A 20,127-nucleotide genomic window follows, 5' to 3' on the forward strand; every position below is an offset into this window, starting at 1 on the left:
CATGTATATCCATATGCATATGTACTGAATGTAATATCACTTTTCACCTTTTATTTACATAATCACATGAAGTTGTTGCATTAATTTGTTTTTCTATGGACCCCAGGAGGTGTCGCTGTTTTGCTGGTAATAGCTAAAGGGGATCCACATCAGTAAGTGATGGCTAAGGCAAAGCAAAATCTACCTTAAGAATGATTTCATTCTATTATGTTTTCTAATGTGCTCATATCTGTAAGAGCACAGAGTGTTTGTTATGAAGTTAGTTAGATTAATGTCACATGGTGACCACCTGTGGGACACACAGCACATGACGCTGTCCTGCGCAAAGCCTGAGGAATATAAGCTGACTCTAAATTTAACTTCAGTGACTACAGTTAAACACTAGATGGCGCAAGAGTGTTTCCCCTTCCTGCTGTAGTGTGACTGCATCAGTGTGAGGGTGAGAATACTAATTCGCAGCTTTCAGACCAAACTGTGCTTCCTATATAAACTCATTTAAACACATGCATGTGTCTGAGCGCGATACAGATGTGACACTGAAGCTACTTAAAGGTAAAAGAGAACTGGGACTTTATGAAGCCATGTATTTATCAACAAAGACAGAGCAAATTAAAGTGTCAGTTCACCCAAATTACAAAAAAAATGCATCTTTTCTTATCTCTAACATTCTGTGTTTGAGCATTGGCAAAAGACTCCCAGTCAGCTCCTCCCACCTCTCTGTGGATAAATACCAGCAGATGTACGTGACGAAGAATGTTTATCATAATTTGGGTGAGCCGATCTTTTAATGAAAAAGATTATGAATGCGTAATTAGCCAGGGCTCGCTTTTAAATATGTACGTAAAAATTAAAATGAAGCTGCTATTGAAAAAAGGACACTAACATCCACAGCAATAAAAGAAAAAAAAAATAGATATAAGTTCACATCAATAGGGACAGTATGTTCAAGACAGGGAAAGATGTGCAGTGTTACAATTATCAGATACTTAGTCAGGTTGTAGGAGCCTCCCGGTGGATAGAAGGTGTTCTATGCTGCACAAATTCAAAAGCCCTTTGAGGCAAATTTGTGATTTATACCTTCAAAACATGCTGAATGTGCAGCGTTTCGGGGGATTTCTCAGTCCAAGCAACACTCAAATACATCAAACATATAAAGAAACTGTGCATCAATGCGCCCAAACGTTGCACATCGGAAGAGGAAAGAAGATGCTCTGAGTCCGTGATTTGCAGGTTGAAAGATTTAAAATTGGGAGTTTGGTGGCAGCATGTAAATCACTGTACAGTGTATTAGCAGTAGATGAAATCCTTCACTAGAGTAAAAAGTGCAGTAGAAAAATACACCATTACAAGTAAAGGTTTCGCATTGAAAATGTAACTTAAGCAAAAGTATATTCATCAAAAAGTAAAAGTACTCATGGTTCCCAAATATAGTTCCTGTTTTATACTGTTATGTATATATATAAATTGTGTGTGTGTGTGTGTGTGTGTGTGTGTGTGTGAGTGAATTTAGAGGTCGAGAGGTAAAAAGTTGAAAAAGTTCCCACGAGAACTTTCCTCTCGTGTGTCTCTATTCAGGAAGCTGTGGCTTTGACTTGCGTCTGCTCACATCTCCTCATCAGCACAGTGCATATCTCGCTATATATACTCTGTGTGTGTGTGTGTGTGTGTGTATGCGCGTGCCTGTGTGTGTACTGTGCATTATGTCTATGACAGTCAGATGTCACCCCACGTGCCAGGTGGCTCAGAAGGAAAACCCCACAGGAAGTAAGGTCAGGCCCAGAGAGGTCAGGAAAAAGTCAAACTGCCAACTTTTGTCAACACATTTCAGCTCTCACTACGCCCCGTCAACTGTCTGTCAACCACAGTCTACACCTAAAACTTCCACTTTCTTATAGGAGACACATGTCAGGCAGAAGTTGAGCTAGCGAAACGATTATGCAAAACAGTGTGGGAAAACTGCGAAGTCAAGCGATCAAAAAAACAAACGACCTGCCTGAACCACCAAAACCTGACAACTTAAAACATCTTAAATAAACAATATTTTCCCAAGGGTTTGGTTTATTTGTCTGGTGGTAGTTTACAGTTCTGAGTGTTCAGATATTTGAAGCCATGTCCAAATACTATGCATCAAATAGTGCAAGTGGATATCCTCGGAAAGATCACAGCAAGTCGTTTTGAATGAGAAAGTTTTATATTTGGTAAAAGTGAGATTAATTAACACAGCTGATGGTAATTCACAGCGGAGGTAGAGAAGATTGTTGTTTTTTTTGTTCTTCGGACTCCAGTTTCACCTCGAGTATCTGTGGACAGTCTGGTCTAGAGAGAGCTGCAGGGACGGCTGCTCCACTCCACTGTGAGACACACACGCATGCAGCATTAAACCCTTCACAAACAGTAATACTCGGAATTATGATGCTACAACAGGCTCCATCTATGGGATTTACTATAAAGCCCCCAAACAGCAACAACTAGTCACTCAACACATAACTAATTGCATTTTGAAAATCATTTAATCTTATAAGTCAATGTATTGAGCAAAATTGTTCAAGCTTTTTCAAATGCGACCAGCTGCTGCTATTCTCTGTTCACAATTTCATGGCATTTTAATAGATTGATAGAAAAAAATAAGCAACAGATTAATGTAAAGTAATGTAAAGTTATTAGTTCCATATGCTGCCGTTTACTAAAGCGTTGAATGCCTTTGATCTCGATGTGGCATGAAAATGATTGATTGGTAATCAATAACAGCAAAAAGTCGCTATGAGCCGTTACAACTCACTGATGAACAATAAGCCAGTTTTATCACATGACAGCGCTACGGTTCCTGTTCGGTTAGCTCTCGGCACAGAAATGACTCGGTCGGGTTTAGGCTGAGATCATGGTTTGGGTTAAAATGACTTTGTTAACTTTGGAGACTTTCGTCGTCATGGTTTCACAAGTCTTGCAAAAGGACATAACAAACGTAGCAGTTTTTTTCCATTAAGGCAACTGACTCTCAAATCTGTGCAACTTTAAACAGCTCTGAGAGGTTGTGCTAAAGCACCGCAGTGCATCGAGCTAAATGCTAACATCAGCATGCTAACATGCTCAAAGCGCAAAATGTTGACCATGTTAGGTTAGCATGTTAGCATGCTAACATTTGCTCATTAGCTCTAATTCCAAAGTACAGTGGGGCTGATGGAAGCGACTGTTGTTGGTAATAAACCAAAGAGTCGGACAGATTAAATTTAAAATCTGTTGCTACGTTGAACTTGAGAAGATAATTGGTCCAATTATCTCTAATTCATCTTAACGGGGACATTAAATTCTGTACTGCATTTAATGTCAATCCAGCCAATTGTTGATGAGAAATTTCACTGAAAATCACAACCTCATGTTGGCGCTAGAGTTGAAAGCAGAGGATCATCGAAGTCAGTTGGATTCATTCTGCTGTGAACATGAACGTCTGCACGAAATCCATCAAACAGTGAGACGTTTCTATTTGAACTAAATTGTTGGGCCGACACAGCAACTAAGGCTAAAAATAAGCTTCATCAAGGTAGAATCAAATAGATTTAAATCAAGTGACACACACACACACACACACGCACACACACACACACACACCTGAGGACGTAGGTAACACAGAGGATGCAGAGCGGCTGGTGGGCGCCGGGCCTGGACTTGGAGGGTCGGACGCTGGGGATGACAGCGCTATGGCTCTCCACCCAGACGTAACCTCCACCTCTCACCAGCATCCTGTACTGACCGCTGACTGACTGACTCTTAAAACATACTGCGGCGAGAAAGAGAGGGAGGGCGGAAATTACATATTCAGTGTGTAATGTGTGTGTGTGTGTGTGTGTCACTGCTTACAGTTCAGATGATTTTTGGTCAAGCAGTTTGTGTCCAGCGTGTGACAGAGATCGTAGATTGAGCGGCCCAGCAGCTCCTCCGGACTGTAACCTAACAGCAGAGTCACTCTGCAAAAACACCAACGCACAAAGCAGAAACAAATATTATACAGCTGTAGGGTCTAAAATTAAAAAAGGCGAAGGGATAAAGGTAAAAAAGAAGTTTTAAATGACTTGTTCATTGTTGTCAGGCTAAATTTACCCCTTAATATCCGGCTTTCTCTTTTATTTCCAGAATTAAGTAGCTTGTAGGAAGTTAAAATCATTTAATTTTACTCTCTCACTGTATCAGCTTGTTCTTAAGCAAATGTGATTTTTACACTGAGAGAAATATTCAACCTCAAAACTCCATGTTTGTATCTCAGGGAAATATTCCAAACATCTTGTGCATCGTTTCATGCACATTTTGCCCAGAATTCAACCCGGCATCGCTAACTCTGGAAACTCTGAGATCTTCGCTTGAATATTAAATAAAGCTCTGTGGGTTTGAATGATGTTTGGCTGCACGGCCTGAATTTTTGTAATGGGTCAGTGAGGTTTCAGCGATAAAAAATAAACTTACTTCAGACAGCTGCTAATGGTTTGCGTTTGCTGTGCTGTTTTTTACTCATTCGCTGAACCAGCAGGTAGTATCGGTATCAGTGCAGCACAGTTGCAGAATAACAGGGCTTTAATAATCTTCCTTCCTTTTTCTTAATAATTTCATAACGTGCAACATTGCAGAATGAAATCACGACATGTACAGTTTGAACTTTGCTAAAATGCTGCTGAGTGAGTTCAAATGCTGCTTTTTATTCTGTAACTTGGGTTCTTGCATCACTTTTCTGTTTCCACATGCGTGTGTGTGTGTGCTGTCAAGCATGTGTGTGAATCACCTCTGGTCACAGTACGTGAACCTCATGTCCATGCTGTGCTGGCTGGTGAAGGTGTGTGTGCTGAGGAGTGTGTGTGAGAGGGGCAGAGGCTGGCAGGTGAGCAGCAGGCAGGAAGCTGAAGACGGGGTGACACACATCTTCGCTCGGCCCTGACAGTGGAGAACCTGAAACCACGGAGTGGGGTTGGAACGTAGCAGCGACATATTATCAGGAGCTTTTTTCGCTGCTTCATGATGTGTTGAACTTTCAGGAAGAGTTGCAAAAAAAAAAAGTGTGATGTTTGTTTCGAGCGGTATTCTTTCTCACTAACCTTCCACGTTGCAGACTTGAGGTTGGCGCTTCTTCCTCTGTGTGTCAGAGCACCTTTTATCCTCATGACAAAGTCCCTCTTTGCGCCACACCAAACTTCCTCTAAAAAACAAGCAATTTAAGAAGCTACACTGATAAACCCGTTCAAACCTGTATGATAAACAAAAAGGCAAACAGGCACATGATATACAGTGAGCATTGATGCTTGACGTTCACACACACACACACACATTTACAGTACACACCTGGTGTTAGACGTAGATTATTTCTGATTTCTTCATGGTCACAAGGGTGAGTGAACTCAAAAATATTGTGTCCCATCAGCTCAGTCTGTCGGAAAATACAAAGCATTCATCTTCAAATCCCAAATCCTAAATGTATCATTACATTGTGTGTGTGTGTGTGTTTGTGTGTGTGCCTGCATGTGTGTGTACCTGTGTCAAACCCATGTACTTGCTGACGTTGTCAGACAGGAAGATCATGTCTCCCTCAGTGGACAGAACCATCAAGAATCCCTCCAGGATCCTCAGGTACATGTTGGTCTCCTCCGAGGCCTCGACATCCTCCGTTTCTTTCTCCTCCTCGTCACATCCTCCGTCACACTCTGGCCGCTCCTCTCCACCTCCCGTCACTTGTCCGTGTTTTACTGCGTGGCTGGCCTCTCTTTTTGTCCCAGTCTTCCCTGAAACAGTGAAAGAAAGGAAGAGATTTTACTTGTTGCGAAATCTGGTTTCTTTCATGGGAAGCGACTCTATTCTCTTCAATGTGTTCAGTGAGGTCAGTGTTCATGGGGAACTTTGATCAAAGGATGTGGTGTATTTGTGATCGTTAACTAAACCACACATTGTGTGTGTGTGTGTGTCTCACACCTGTCTCAGACTACTCCTGTGTCACATTCACACTCGAAACATGCTTTTTTCTGCAGTTTTCTGTCCAGCAGAAAAGTAACTTATACTTCACAATAATTAGAATTTACCCAATAATTATCTCTGTACATGTAGGTTCAAAGGTTCATTTGAAACATAGTGTATTTTGGAAACTGTAACACAAAGTCCTTCAGAGCTGTATTTTTTGTACAGCTCTGGAAACAAACCATCAGCAGACTTAATTAATCTTATTAAGGTATTGATTTGGTATCAATTGAGCAGGCAGACGTGTTATTTTGTTCAAGGATATTAACTCACTTAATTTCTGTTAGCATTATTTAAAGTAAAATGAGATCTGGTTGTGGCTCGTGTTTTATTTGTTGTCATTATGTACATACTTATATTCTAAATGGAAATATTTTTGCTTCTAACGTTCATTAAATGTGGTCTGTGGCAAAGAATATCAATATTAATATATTTAACAGCCACATGCCCTCAGCTGTGAAACTTATCAAGTGTTATTTGCTGCCTTTCTTTCTTTACACAATCCTGCAAAAATACACAGCAACATATGTAAAATATCTACAGATATCAATGAATGCCATCTGCACAAACATATGAATATCATTTTTGTCCATTTACTGGTTTTGAAGCCCGTCTATTGGCCAGTAACGCTGTTGGTGATGGCGATGTTTCCCTCTGCAGATGTGATGTGTGCGTGATGACCGCTAGTACCTTTGAGCAGTGTGTGCGTGCGCATGTAGCTGAGGGTGAGGCGAATGACTGAGGGCTTGTCTAGGTGAGCTTGGACAGAGGGTTGGAGCGGCAGGAGACGACATAAATCTCCAAACACGTCGGACTCCACCCGTCGTCTCCTTCTGGCTGCCTCGCGGCTGATCGCCCTGCAGAGGACAGAGGTCAGGAAACACTAGAAACTAGAAACTACCACTTCACAGCTGCATTCCACCACCAAGCAGTCTGCAACGACAATCACCTGAAGCTCAATATCAGCGGAAACAATGAGCTTGTAGTGGACTACAATGCTTCAAATATGGATGTTGCTGCAAATTAGCTACGAACTGTGAAACGTGGATGTTTCACACACATCTTGAACCTGGCAGCACAGAAGATCGAAACAATCAGCACAGTTTCAAGGTGGACGTCCAAGATTAGAGTCACCAATTCAGCATCTGACCAAATGTGAAATGTGGTCACAGTCTGCCTTCTGCTCCTGAGTTGTGGTGCTGAAAATTGTTTTTGATGTCACACTGAAGCTGAACTTTGAACTTTTGTGTGAAATTTTGTCATAATTAGCGAATGAATTCTAGAGTTTTGACCACCAAAATCTAATCAGTTTATCTTTGACTCTAAGTGAACGTTGGTGCCAAATTTGAAGAAATTCCCTCCAGGTGCTCCTGAGATATCAAGTTCATGAGAGCGGCTACACACATCTACATGCGATACTCCATGTATTTTACTCACAGAACATTTCCACAGACAGTGCAAATTTTAACTTTTGTTGTAATTACTGGGTACAACATAAAGTACTAAACATACTTAGACACTGTTGTGATTGTTTGTTTGGTGCAGATGTTCAGATTAATTCAATAATGAGTTTTGCAGACATTTACTGAAGGACCCTCTGAGGTGCTTCCACTGTAAACTGTTTATTTTTCTGTACATTTCGCTCACTACAGCTGTAACTCTGCAGATTCAGATTCTACCTTCAGCACAACCAAAAGCTGAGAAAACATCAGTGCTGTTGCTGCTGCTGCTGCTGCAAAAAAACTTTGCAGGAACTGGGTGAAGTGGGTTTCAGCCCGACCTCACGGTGACTTTTTGACACTTTCTGACAGGTCATACAGAATTTCTCAACATTTAGGGAAGTATGCGATACTTAAACTAAGACTACACTGGCGAGAAAAGGAAACCACCAATTTGAGCATAATTAGTTTCAGCTTTGATATGACTAAATGCTAATACTTTTTACTCACAATCGTGATTGCAGGGCTTTTCCATTGAGGTGTTATTCTTTTGTTTTTTTTTTTAAAACATCACTTCTTCCATGGGGAAGGACAGCAAGTGCATTGTGGTTATCTAGATGCCCAGCATGGCCACACATCTCTGGGCTCATCACCTCAGCACCATAGAAACAACTCAATTAAAGCCAAAATCGTTGTAGAGCTTGTCTATATTTTCAAAGACATCGACGTGAAGACGCTTTGCAAAAAGTTTGCGCACAGAACAACATGCAGCTTTACCTTCTCTTCTCCTTGTCGGCTGTCATCGTGTCCCACAGGCGTCTCTATCCGGTGTCATGGTGAACAGTGAGATGAGAGAGATGGTGGCAGCAGGAGATCACAGCACAGCAGGGAATGTCCTCGCTACAGTTCGCACCATCGCAGGTAGTCTAGTTAATCAGAGGGGCAATTAGTGGCGCCAAATGTCACAAGGCAAGTGGCTGAACAGCCTCCAGCGAGCGTGTCTTCCCCCCTCAGCATGTGCATCACCTACAGGCCTCCACAAAACTGAGCGCGATGATAGGTCAGCTGGCCAGGAAAAGCATCACCCTCCCCTCCCCTTCCTCCCTCCCTCCACCCCACTCTCTCTTCTCCTCTCACAGAAAACTTTAATGCATCCTACCATGAAAACAAATCTGCCTCTGAACAGCAGCAGGCGAGGCTCGACGAAAACCGAGGACGGAAGGACGACACACGGGAGTCTGGGAGTGATGTAGACAGCTCAGTGTTTTATTGGAATCAGACCAGACAGGACTAGCCCGGCTGTTGCACTACATTTTGGCACAGAGTAAGATAGTGTGACCAGGAACAGCCCTACCCCTGGGTGCACAAAGCTTCACTACACACCGACTCTACTGCACACAGAGCAACCAGCTCGCCTTCAGATCACTGTACAGTACACGCGACAACAGTCCTTCTCTGTGTGTGCATGTGTGTGTGTGTGTGTCTGTAAGAAAGAGGGAGGAGGTAAAGGAGAGAGTCTGTATGTGGTGTTTTGTCTGTGTGTGTGTGTGTTTGAAATAAGAGGTAATTCAGCTGCTGGTTTTCCACATTTCTTTTCACCTGGCTGTAACAGACCTATGATAGTATAGTTATAGTAATATACACAATGGTTTCCTCCAGATACACTTTACAATAATAATAATTATTAGAATAAAAAAAGAGAGAGAGCAATAAGAAAAGAAAAGCCATTCTTGAAAAAAGCAAAAGTCAGAGAAGCAAGTGGTTTTGGCTGAGTGAGACGGCTGCTGGAGGAGGGAAAGGGGAATTGGTGGTTTGGAGGAGAGGGGAAGGAAAAGGGGGGGGGCTGAAAACACTGATGGTAACTATAGAAACAGAAATGCTGAAGACAAAAAGTCACACACTGACAGGGAACAGGGAAAAAAAAATGTAACGCATTCACACACATATGAAAATGTACATTCATGACAAAGTGACGCCCACGGGCCAGCACGTTTGCGCCGGCAGGACAGACACGGACTCTGAGGCGAGCAGATGGGTGAAGTAGCTGGAAATCGGGCTTTTAACTGCTACACAGGCCGCCTTTAACACTGTGCTCCGCATAATTAGTTCAATAGCCTGTAACTTGTAAGCTCGACATTCACTTTGCACACACAAGACAGGAGGACGTGGGGCGAGTGTGCCGGAAGATGAGAGCAAAATTTCAATCATACCGAAAAAAAAAAACCAAAAACGTTTTGAGGAGAAAAAAGACAAAAATAACACATGAACAAACAAAACTGTAAAATATATAGATAGTCAGGGTATTGCACAAAGGGTATTTGGCCCTAACCGGTCCACAATAAGGACAGTAATAACACAGGTAGGGTGCTTGTCCATGCGCCACAACTCTCCTTTACTAGCAGACAATACCAACACGATACAGCCACTCAACACAGGCTATATACAGGCCTCTGCGCCCAGCACCTACTGTACAGTCCACATGTGTGCTGGGGAGAGAAGCAGTGTAAGTGTGTGTAAGTGTGTGTGTTTGGTTGTCTGAGCATGTGCAGGGAGCTCGTGGGTGTGTGAGTAGAACTTGGGATTGTGTGTTTGGGTGCAAGTCTGCATTAAAAGTGTGCACGTGTGAATGTGTGAGTGAGAGAGTGTGCAGGTGTGTATATTCATATTCATAGTCATAGTCATATTCATATTTATATTCATAATAAACCCAGGCAACAAGAACAACACAATGCAAGTAAAGAATATTCCAAAAGTAACAACAACCAATAGCTTCAAAGTAAAGGAGTGACCGTGTGTGTGCGTGTGTGCGCGTGTGTGTTGTAAAGGGATTTATGGTCAGCAGTGTGTGCGTACGTGCATGTCAGGTTTAGTGTTATTGGATCAGTGTGTGTGTGTGTGTGTGTGTGTGTGTGTGTTAGGTCTGCGTCTCTTCGGGGGCGCAGTAGGAGAAGTCTTTGAACTCCTCCTGGTTGATCTGTCGGATGATGGCCTCGTCCGTGGGCGTCAACACTGGGTCCTCCTTGGTGAAGTCTTGGTCAAAGTTATTCACATCTCGTTTGGTCTTCTGCAGAGGCACGAGCGTGCACACACACACACACACGCACACACACACAGACGGGAAGGATGTCAGAGGAGTCAAAGTGATATTAGAGCGACACCTTCTGACCAATGAGACTTACTGCTTCTTCAGCGAGAACACATTTGTGCATGACATGTTCTAATAAGTGGTTCCCAATATGTGGATGGGCAGTCTCAGGAAAAAAGAATAACTACATAGAAGAATTTAATCATACATTTTCCCTCTATTTTCCATCACTGTAAGGGATTTCTGAGCTACTCTCGCCACAAAATGACCTTGTTTTCCTGTAAACTGCAGAGCAAAGTGTTCAAGCTGCAGGACGCAACTCTGACATGTGTGGAGAATAAAATCTAAACATGCATCTTTAAAAAAACATCGATAAGTGGAGGGAAATCAAGTTAATATTCTCATTTTTGTCACATTTTTACATATGTGTGTACTAATGCATGCAGTGTGTGTGTGTGTGTGTGTTTCTTACAATCCGGGGTTTAAAGGGTGGTTTGACTTTTCTCTGCTCCAGCAGGACCCAGTCGATCTCTCTGAAGAAAGCATGGGTCTTGATGGCCTCCTCACAGCCCTGGTTCACCACGCAGCCCAGACGCTTGGCCGGGTTCTTGGTCATGAACTACACACACACACACACACACACACACACACACACACACACACTTGATTTTAACCATACAGTCTGAAAGCCCCTTTAAGACGCCTCGCTGCGGTTAGCGGTTAACAGTTTTGTCCATAAACCGACGAGGACAGAAGCAGAGCGAGGGGTCGAGCAGAAAGCATTTGAGTGCTAATAATAGCGCAGAGGCATTAATGGCTCTGTGGCTGGTACAAACAAAGAGGCGTAGTGGCAGAGTGATGAAACAGGTCAGCAGAGCGCTGGTGTTATTTACTGTCACTGAAAGCTTGGTCTCTTTTGTTCTGTGGCCCGCACAGTATTGTAAGAGCACTTCGCATACCACTGTGCTTTTATGATCGCATTGTTATTACTTTGACCCTTCTGACTGACTTATTTTATTCTTGTCATTATCACAACAAAGTGAATCGTAACACATCCGCGTCGAGCGCTCTGCAGCTGTTCATGTGCAGCCCTGAGGATAGGAACATGAACAGTGTGGCAACAAGACCGCAGGTCAGAGAAGTCACGGGCAGCACATTCATTATGCAGCACGGTGATTTGAAAAAACTTTGCTGGAATCGGTTTCTTGTGTTGTACAAAAAGAGAAAAGTGAGAAAAGGCTTAAAAATACTCTCTGGTGGATTATTTTTTCATCCAGATCTTTAGAAAAGTGTTCAATTATTCTGGAAAAACCTTCAGAAGAGCGTTGAATGTTGTCAAAGTTATTTAATTTTTAAGAGTTTTGGATGCTTAGCTCTTTGACACCAACGTAATGCTTACCAAGATTATTATAGACAACTAAAGCTAGAAACAAAAAACTAAAGCTGGCTGTGAAAAAAACATTTAGTTCACTGAAATAGAAATAAAACTAGACTTTAGAAAAAGGCCACTGTTTACTTCCAAAACTAATAATGAAGCTAAAAAAATCTCAACGAAAACTAAACATTATTAAACAATTAAAAACTAAATGAGCAAATCCACTCTGGAAACTAAACTGAACTGAAAGCAAAGACTAAAATAACTGAAAAAACAAATGAAAAACACTGAAGTAAAACAGCTCTGATGACAACACTTAACTGGAGCTCAAGTCCAAAAAACCAAACCGACTCACTCATTGGGCCATTTTAACCTCTGAGCATCACATGAAAGGTTACTGGAAAGGTTTTATCTCAGGAAGATTTAGTTTATGCTGATTTTGTAATAAAAAGTCTCAAATGTAGATGGTAAAAAGCAAAAAGTAAAGCACACAGTACATTCTCTAAATGGAACAAAATCTACTGAATTAAATTATGCTAAAATTAAACCATTCTTCATTTTGCCATGTACGCCTTCCAGCACCAGCAGGAGAAAGAGGATGAGGCGCACTCTTGGAGAGAACTGAATCGCTCTTCAAAACTCTAATAATCCAATAAAGAAAGCGTTGGAGGAGGCGGTGCGGAGACGCCACGTACCGCTCTCAGGATGGAAACGGCTTCTTTGCTGAGCCACACGGGGTAGAGGACGTCGTCGTGGAGAATCGACTCGAACAAGTCGTCCTCATTGTCGGCTTCGAACGGAGGCTGTCCGGCCATCATCTCATACATCAGCACCCCCAGGGCCCACCAGTCCACAGAGGCTCCGTACTCCAGCTCCTGCAGGATCTGAACACAGGCAAAACACGGTTCAAACATGGAGGACAGTAACACCGACCTCCACCTGTGACACAGGTCCGCAGGTGCATCCTTATTATCTGAATAAAGTTAAATGTTCGTAACTTTAGGTGGTGGGTAAAGAGAGCGCCAAACAAAATTCACATGTTCCTTTAGGGGCCAAATGAAACATCTTTTACAGCTGGCAGAGGAACGAAATTATTCAAGAAAAAGAGCTGCAGTTTAATAATTCACTAAATACTTAATAATAGTGAAGAAAAGGTGGCAGTAAAATGTGATAAAATATCAAAAGTAAGAGTAAAAATAGCTATTTTCACAGGCGGGTAAAAATTTTCATATCTCCAGCTTAAGAGATTTAGTTTTTTCATATATTTTGACAAAGAACAAAAAAAAATGTAGAAGGAAAAATGAAACAAAGGAAAAGACAGACAGGGAAAAACGAGGAACGAAAGAAAATAGGAACAAAGCTGAGGAAAACATGAATCATGTCTCTGAAAGGTTTTAGAGAAATGTCATCAAGCTGAAACTAGTTGATGATTAATTGCTATACAAGTAGTTGTGATGACTGATTTGTCTGTTTATATTAATTTTATGCTTCTATAAATAATAAAAATATGGTCTCACATAAGTGGAACCAACCCTCAACCACATTTACAGAAAACAAAGAACAAACGTTTCCATCCAGCCCCATTTATGTGACTATTAGAGTTAAGTTAAGCGCCTGGTGATGAACAGCTGGTGGCGCTAACTCTCCATCAGGTCCACGAAGCCGCAGCAGAAGAAGGGGGTGCAACCAGATGACATCACTAAAACAGCACCAGTCAAACCTCAAATTGTGGGAATAATGATTGAAATATGACATTTCTGTTAGCGTCATCCAGCTGTTTCAATGCAGGTGAACGGAAGCGAATGTAACGATTAAAATGATGGAGATCAGCTGATTATGCAATAAGTGTTTTTGAAAAAAAGATATAAAACAACCATATTTATGTGAGTTTATCAGTAACTGGAGTTGACACAATTAACTAATTAGCAAATATTTAAATAACTGATGAAGCATTTGTCACTTTTCAAGCAAACATGCAAGAAAATCCTCTGATTCCAGTTTCAAAAAGGAATATTTGCTGGTTTTCTTTGTCGTCTATGATATTAAACTGAATATGTTTTGGTTTTAGACAGCTGAATATGTGGAAACAGGGTTGAGTATTTTGTCTATTCTCTGACTTATCTTGTGGACCAAATGATAAATCAACTAATTGATATGAAATCAAATCGTTGCAGTCCTGCCAGAAACATAAAACTGCTCTTTCGTACAGTAGAAAGGAGGACAGACCGCAGCTAAGCTCACCTCAGGGGCGATGTAGTCAGGCGTGCCACAGAAGGTGGTGGTGGTCACTCCGTTCATGATGCCCTCTTTGCACATGCCGAAGTCTGCCAGCTTACAGTGTCCCTCTGCGTCCAACAGGATGTTGTCCAGCTTCAGGTCCCTGAGAGACGAGGACAGACAGAGAGAATCAGCACCATCTGCTCTCCATAACAGTTGGTCTCGCTGGGACAAGTGAGCATGAAATGTACTAAAAAACTTGAGAATCATCACGTAATGCAATTAAAAATGCGCAGCATGTTGTCATACACCGTCTGGTATGTTTGAGTTCTTCAAATAAACAATCAAAATCTCTGGACTTCATCTCCAAAACAAGACAGACTGTGAGTATTATGAAGAATATCCTTGGCTGAAAATCTTAAGAAATAAGTGGGCGTTTACCTGTAGATGACCCCGTTACGGTGCAAGAACATGAGGGCTGAGGTGACTTCGGCGGCGTAGAAACGAGAGCGAGGCTCATCAAACTTCCTGGATCGCTGAATCTGGAACATCAGGTCTCCCCCGTTCACATATTCCATTACAAAAAACAAACGGTCCTGCAGAGAGAGAGAGAGAGAGAGAGAGAGCGGTATGATACAGAGGCAGCAGCGATGAATCATCAAATCTGCATGTGCACGTGCTGTCTGGTGGTCCTACCCGTGTCTGGAAGCAGCAGTACAGCTGGGTGAGGTAGGGGTGTCGGCGGGCGAGGGCCAGGATGCGCTTCTCGGTCATGGTGCAGTCCACGTCGTCGTCCTGCAGGATCACGTCCTTCTTCAAAACTTTGACGGCATAAACCTCCTCCGACCCCTTCAGCTCCGCCAGCATCACCTGGGCGAGGGACGAGGAGAGGAAAGAAAGCAGGAGATGTTGGAACCGTTAAGGCACTTCCAGCTCAGGTTAAGAATGAATTCATACACTGAAAAGGCAAAAAGTTGCACATTCTGAAATACACGTTTAATGAGTTAATTATTGTATAGGAATGAGTAAATTGTGTGCTTGTTGTTTTACCAAGACAATAAGTGTTGACAGACTTTTTTTGTGAAAAAAAAATTTATATGATGGTCGAAAGTAGACGCACTTCAAAGCAGCAGTAACTCATTTTTAAAGGACAACAAGCTGTTAGGACAACACACGTAGATCCAGCGCACACAGAGAACATTGGCATTCATTTGTCGTGTTTTTAGCCATTTTGTGAATGCACCTTCAATATTTACACTCCTTTTAGCTCTGTTTTGGTCTTCAGCCACCACAGCTGCTTGTCAGCCGCTGAATGTTCACAAGCCTGTCGGTAACTTTGTTAGTTTACGTGAGCTTTTTTGGTGGAAAACAGCTGGAAAACAACACTAACGTGCGCAGCAAGAGTGAACCAAATCAGTAGTTTTCTGTCAGCTCGTGACCACAAAACAAGCAGCATCTGATTAGCTGTTAAGGTAAACATATTGACTAGTGCAGCTTTTTTATTGTTTTTTGTTTGTTTCGCAGGCACCAGAAACTTTTGTGAAAACTTTTCAAGATCATTTTTAATCAAATTTAAGATTGAATTTTGGACAAATCATCTTCATTCAAGCACTGCAGGTCAGTAGAATGGTAAGTAGTACCTGTGTGGCCGCATGCAGAGAGAGCTTTTAGAGGTTATTACAGTGAGTTACTGTAGGCTGATGTACACTTAACCAACAGGTGCACGCAAATATAAAGCAAAAAAGACAGTTTTAGGTTTATTAGAGATCTGCAACATCAGAAAAGTTAACTCACTTGGATGAATTAAATTAGATCAAATGTTTGTGGCAATTAAGAAATCACAAATTAAAATTTAAGACTGTTTCATGACTTTTAAGGACCGATAATTATAAACTTTGAAGACTTTTTAAGAACCTGCACACACCCTGGTTTCCAAAGATAAAACTAAAGTTTTAAAGTGGGAGAAAGTCTGTTTTCCTGTTTGTGGTGAGTAGTGAAAAGTGAAATGTAATGTGTGGAAACAGCAGCCTCCGAACAACGTCACGCACATGTGAACTGGTCTATTCTGGGCCCTGATATTCTCTGACATCTCCTGATAATTCAGCGGCTATAAATATGAAGATCCTGGTGATAACGTGTTTCAGTAATGAAAACAATGAGCTGTAAACAAACAGACATCCCCCTCAAACGCCTCCTCTGTCATCGCACCTTCCCGAAGCTGCCTTTGCCGAGAACCTTGATGAAGTTGAAGTCCTTGAGGGTCCTCCTCTGGATCTGCCCGTTCTCCCTGCCCGCCGAGGAGGAGGACGAGGAGGAAGAGGAGGTGGTGGAGGAGGAGGAGGAGGAGGAGGAGGACGAGGAGTGCTGGGGTCCCTGCTGGTCGAGCGACAGCGCGTCCTGCAGGCGATCTAACCCTGCCAAGTCTGTGGGCGTCAACGGAAAAGCAGATCAGGCATCAGTGAAAACAGGCCGATCGTCTTTTTTTTATTTTCCCCGTCAGCGTTCGGCTCGTTATGCAAAAAAAGAGCTCAGATTGTTTTTAGAAATGTTGCTCATTTTTTCTTCCTGATCACTTTTCAGTAAACTTTCAAATATGATGATCGCATCCTCTGCTGGAGCCTGGGATGACTCAGTTACAGTATCCCTGAGCACGGAGATTAAACGGCGGCGGCGGCGGCGGCCGGCGCTGTTATCGTCGACTCCATAAAACAAAAATGGGAATCCGTCCATGAGGAGAAAGTTAACTTTTATTCCTCAGCTTCGAAAGTGTGAGAGGACGATGACTAACTGTGACAGCCAAATGGCGGTGGTGGGCGGAGGGGGAGAATTCTTAGATAATTCAAGTAAAATCCACAGCAACAATAACAGATTTAACTACTTGTTTTTTAAAAGGCGCAATAATATTATTCCTGAAATGGAAATACTACCACTCACTGGTAAAATTAACACGTTAACACCACATGCTGCTAAGAACGCATCTCGAAGGGCTTTGAAATGTCCGCCTGTTTGTGTCAAATCTGTGCTTTTTGATGGCTGTGTGTTTGTGTGTGTGTTGTGCTCGGTGTTACCCTGCTGTGAGGGGGAGGTGGGGACAGCTGGCTGGCTGAAGCTGTTCTCCTCAGTCTGGGAGAGCTCAGGAGGAGACTGGGGAGGGTCCTGCCCTGGAGTCAACTGGACAGAGGGAGAGACAACATGACCGTTCCGCTGAGCTGTCCTCGGACTTTATTTTTCCGGTGCATCACCCGTCCACAGAAACGGCGAGAACAAAACCCTAAACCAGTGAATTGTCTCAATAATTTCTCAAAAAAGAGGAAGAATATGAAGCTACAGCCAGCTGCTGGTTAGCTTAGCTTAGCACAAAGACTGGAAACAGGGTGGAAAAGCTAGCCTGGCTCTCTACAAACATAACAAAATCCAACACAAAGCTCATAATTACTTCTGTTTTTACACTCTGGTTTAAGTACTAATAAATCAAGCAACATTTAACATGCTAATCAATCAGTTTTAAAGCCACTTTTAGTTGAATTTTGCTACCTTTGGAGAGAGACAGGCTAGGTGTTCCCTCCTGTTTCAAGCCTTTGTGCAAAGCTAAGCTAACCAGCTGCTGGCTGTAGCTTCATATTTACCATGCAGATGTGAAGGTGGTCTCATTTAACTCAAAGAGGATTTCCCAAAATGTCAAACTTTCCTTTAAAAAAATAAAAATGTCATAAAGAATTTGCGTTTAATGCGACACGAAACATGGCGACCAATCAAACGTCATTTCTGCCGCCATGGGGGTCTCTCAATCAACAGCCACAGACGCCGGTGAAAATGAATAATTGTGCTCCATCAGCAGCGAGCAAAACAACAGTAAACAGCAGAGTGACACGACTCAACAATAATTCGCCCTGTGTTTCCTGCGTTCCTGTTTCAAATGGGGACCGCGGTGAGAGCCGTTACCTTCCTCCTGCGCTGTGCCGTGTTGGAGATCTTATCGGGCGTGACTCCCAGGTCAGACAGGACCTTCGCGATTCCTCGGGCGTCCACGCCACAGTTAGGAGCTACATTGGTCTCACACCGTCTGTGCACATTCATCTTACACACTGCGTAACAACAAAAACGAGAAAACGGCTCCGGGTCAAACACAGAAAGGACGTCTGGCTCAAACACTGGACTTCTTTAAATGTTATCTATTCCTTAACGACATCAAACTGCGCTGGAAGGTCACAGGTGTGATCAATATGAGTAGACTGCAGAGTGTAAAACCATACCTTCACTGTATTTCAGCTAATATTTGACATTTGCTTGATGAAATTATTAACCGTTTGTCAAAATCCTTAATTAATTATGGAAAATGTTCATACACACAGTGACAGATATTCATAGCATACATATGGAAGAAACTGCATGAGAAAACAAAAATAAATTTTCAAATGACCTACAATTATCAAATTAAAATGCTAAAATAAAAAATATTGGATCTGATACAAAAAGGAATCACATTTAACCGAATTTCTTTTACATCTGTAAACCTGTTTTGATCCTGCTCAGTAAAAAACAAGCACAATGGAAAATTCCACTTGGCAAAGATACAAATGTGTAATGAAAAAGTCATTTTTCATGTGCTGTTTTACAAACATAACATTTATTGTCTGCCTTTGACTTCAAATATATGCACATATTGCTCGGGCTCCAATGAGGTTGTAAGACATGAGCTCTCCGAAACGCATCTATGTGCGCTCACGTTGTGAATCCCCACTGCACTTGAACTCACCTTTGCACTGCAGGCCCTGCCTCATGAGGCCCCACAGCAGGGAGCCACAGTGGTCACAGAAGGTGGGAACCTTGTAGTTGTGGATACTGAACTTATGGGGCATGTTAACACTGAACCGCTGTGAACCCACCTACAGAGGGAGACACACACACACACACACAAACACATACGGTGTTACAAAGAGGTCACTGTCGCATTATCACAGGAATAATGCATGTGGCTCAAGTGTTAGCGCACTGTGTACACATGTTACCTTAAGTGACACAGATTGGTTCACAAAAGGCCTGAATGGCACCTCAAACATGATTCAGTGCATGTGATGATACAGATAATTAATGCCAAAGAGGACATATTCATCTGAGCTGAAAACCAACACACTCCATGTGGACTTTGTGGATGTTTGCATGTGAGTGTGAGCACCTCCTCAGGTGTGTCCTCCTGCTTCTTCATCCCGGCACACTTGGTGATGATGAGCTCATGGCAGCGTTTGTGGACGACACACGTGCACACTGGAAGCATCAACGTCAGGCATTCACAAAATTAACAACAGTCTGTTCAGAATCTGATTAGCGGAGGGGCATCAAACACAGCATGTGAATGTGATATCAGCATTATCCCCAGGTTGGATCAGCCGGGCAGAATAAAAGTGATAATATCCTAAAAGGCAATCTGTTCTGCAGGGATTCAGAGGCAACACTGTGGCACTGAGCGATGCATCGATTTGATTCGCAGATTTAATATCCGTGCCAACAGTGACCTCATTAAAGGGGTCAGGTATCTGCCAGATGCAGCTGACCCACATTAAATGTCGATATTAAAATGTACAAATGCAATTTTCTAAACTTTCTTAAAAGCATAATTAAAATCTACAAAAGCCGATGAATGGTCCCAGTGAGGGGATATTTTTTGACGTCACACCATTATAGAGATAGCGCAAGCCACTCGCAAGAAAAAACATTAATATTGGATGATTCTGCAAAACCTGGATTAATTTCAAATTAATTATTTGTACAATAGGACAACTACTACTACAACTACTACTACTACTACATGTAGATCAATTGTGGTTAAGGAAACACAATGTCCACACAGGAGGGGTAGCATGAGCGGCATGTTAGCGGCACAGCAGCAGTACTCAGCCTGCATCTACACGGGATGCGTTCAGGAGCAGTATTGAGTGTGGGTCACCTGTGCTTTGGCAGCGCTCAGACACAACACACACAATCACTGTAGCCTGTGTGGACAGCTGTATTAATCAAAACAGAAG

At 42.4% G+C, this 20,127-nt stretch overlaps 2 protein-coding genes across 2 annotated transcripts in view; both read right to left on the bottom strand.

Annotated features, from left to right (window-relative positions):
• Positions 1–2,231: 2,231 nt before the first annotated feature.
• LOC121625278 (endothelial PAS domain-containing protein 1-like) lies at positions 2,232–8,230 on the bottom strand. The gene is made up of 9 exons (XM_041963368.1): positions 8,205–8,230; positions 6,679–6,845; positions 5,512–5,759; positions 5,323–5,407; positions 5,079–5,179; positions 4,769–4,932; positions 3,856–3,962; positions 3,607–3,775; positions 2,232–2,351 (listed from the first exon to the last, which is right to left on the bottom strand). The coding sequence occupies exons 1-9, from the start codon at positions 8,228–8,230 to the stop codon at positions 2,288–2,290; spliced, it is 1,131 nt and encodes a 376-aa protein (XP_041819302.1). The 3' UTR covers positions 2,232–2,287.
• Positions 8,231–8,671: 441 nt separating this feature from the next.
• Positions 8,672–20,127, bottom strand: part of LOC121625204 (protein kinase C epsilon type-like) — a 39,017-nt gene continuing 27,561 nt past the window's right edge. The window contains exons 5-15 of the mRNA XM_041963279.1: positions 19,281–19,369; positions 18,861–18,990; positions 18,047–18,189; positions 17,173–17,275; positions 16,313–16,527; positions 14,801–14,974; positions 14,546–14,700; positions 14,129–14,267; positions 12,583–12,771; positions 10,985–11,131; positions 8,672–10,491 (exon numbers count right to left, since the gene is read on the bottom strand). Of these exons, the coding sequence (XP_041819213.1) occupies positions 10,342–10,491; positions 10,985–11,131; positions 12,583–12,771; positions 14,129–14,267; positions 14,546–14,700; positions 14,801–14,974; positions 16,313–16,527; positions 17,173–17,275; positions 18,047–18,189; positions 18,861–18,990; positions 19,281–19,369 (1,634 nt within the window). The 3' untranslated portion in view covers positions 8,672–10,341. The remainder of the gene's footprint in view (positions 10,492–10,984; positions 11,132–12,582; positions 12,772–14,128; positions 14,268–14,545; positions 14,701–14,800; positions 14,975–16,312; positions 16,528–17,172; positions 17,276–18,046; positions 18,190–18,860; positions 18,991–19,280; positions 19,370–20,127) is intronic.

This window comes from Chelmon rostratus, chromosome 21 (assembly GCF_017976325.1).
Source record: "Chelmon rostratus isolate fCheRos1 chromosome 21, fCheRos1.pri, whole genome shotgun sequence".
Taxonomy (NCBI): domain Eukaryota; kingdom Metazoa; phylum Chordata; class Actinopteri; order Chaetodontiformes; family Chaetodontidae; genus Chelmon; species Chelmon rostratus.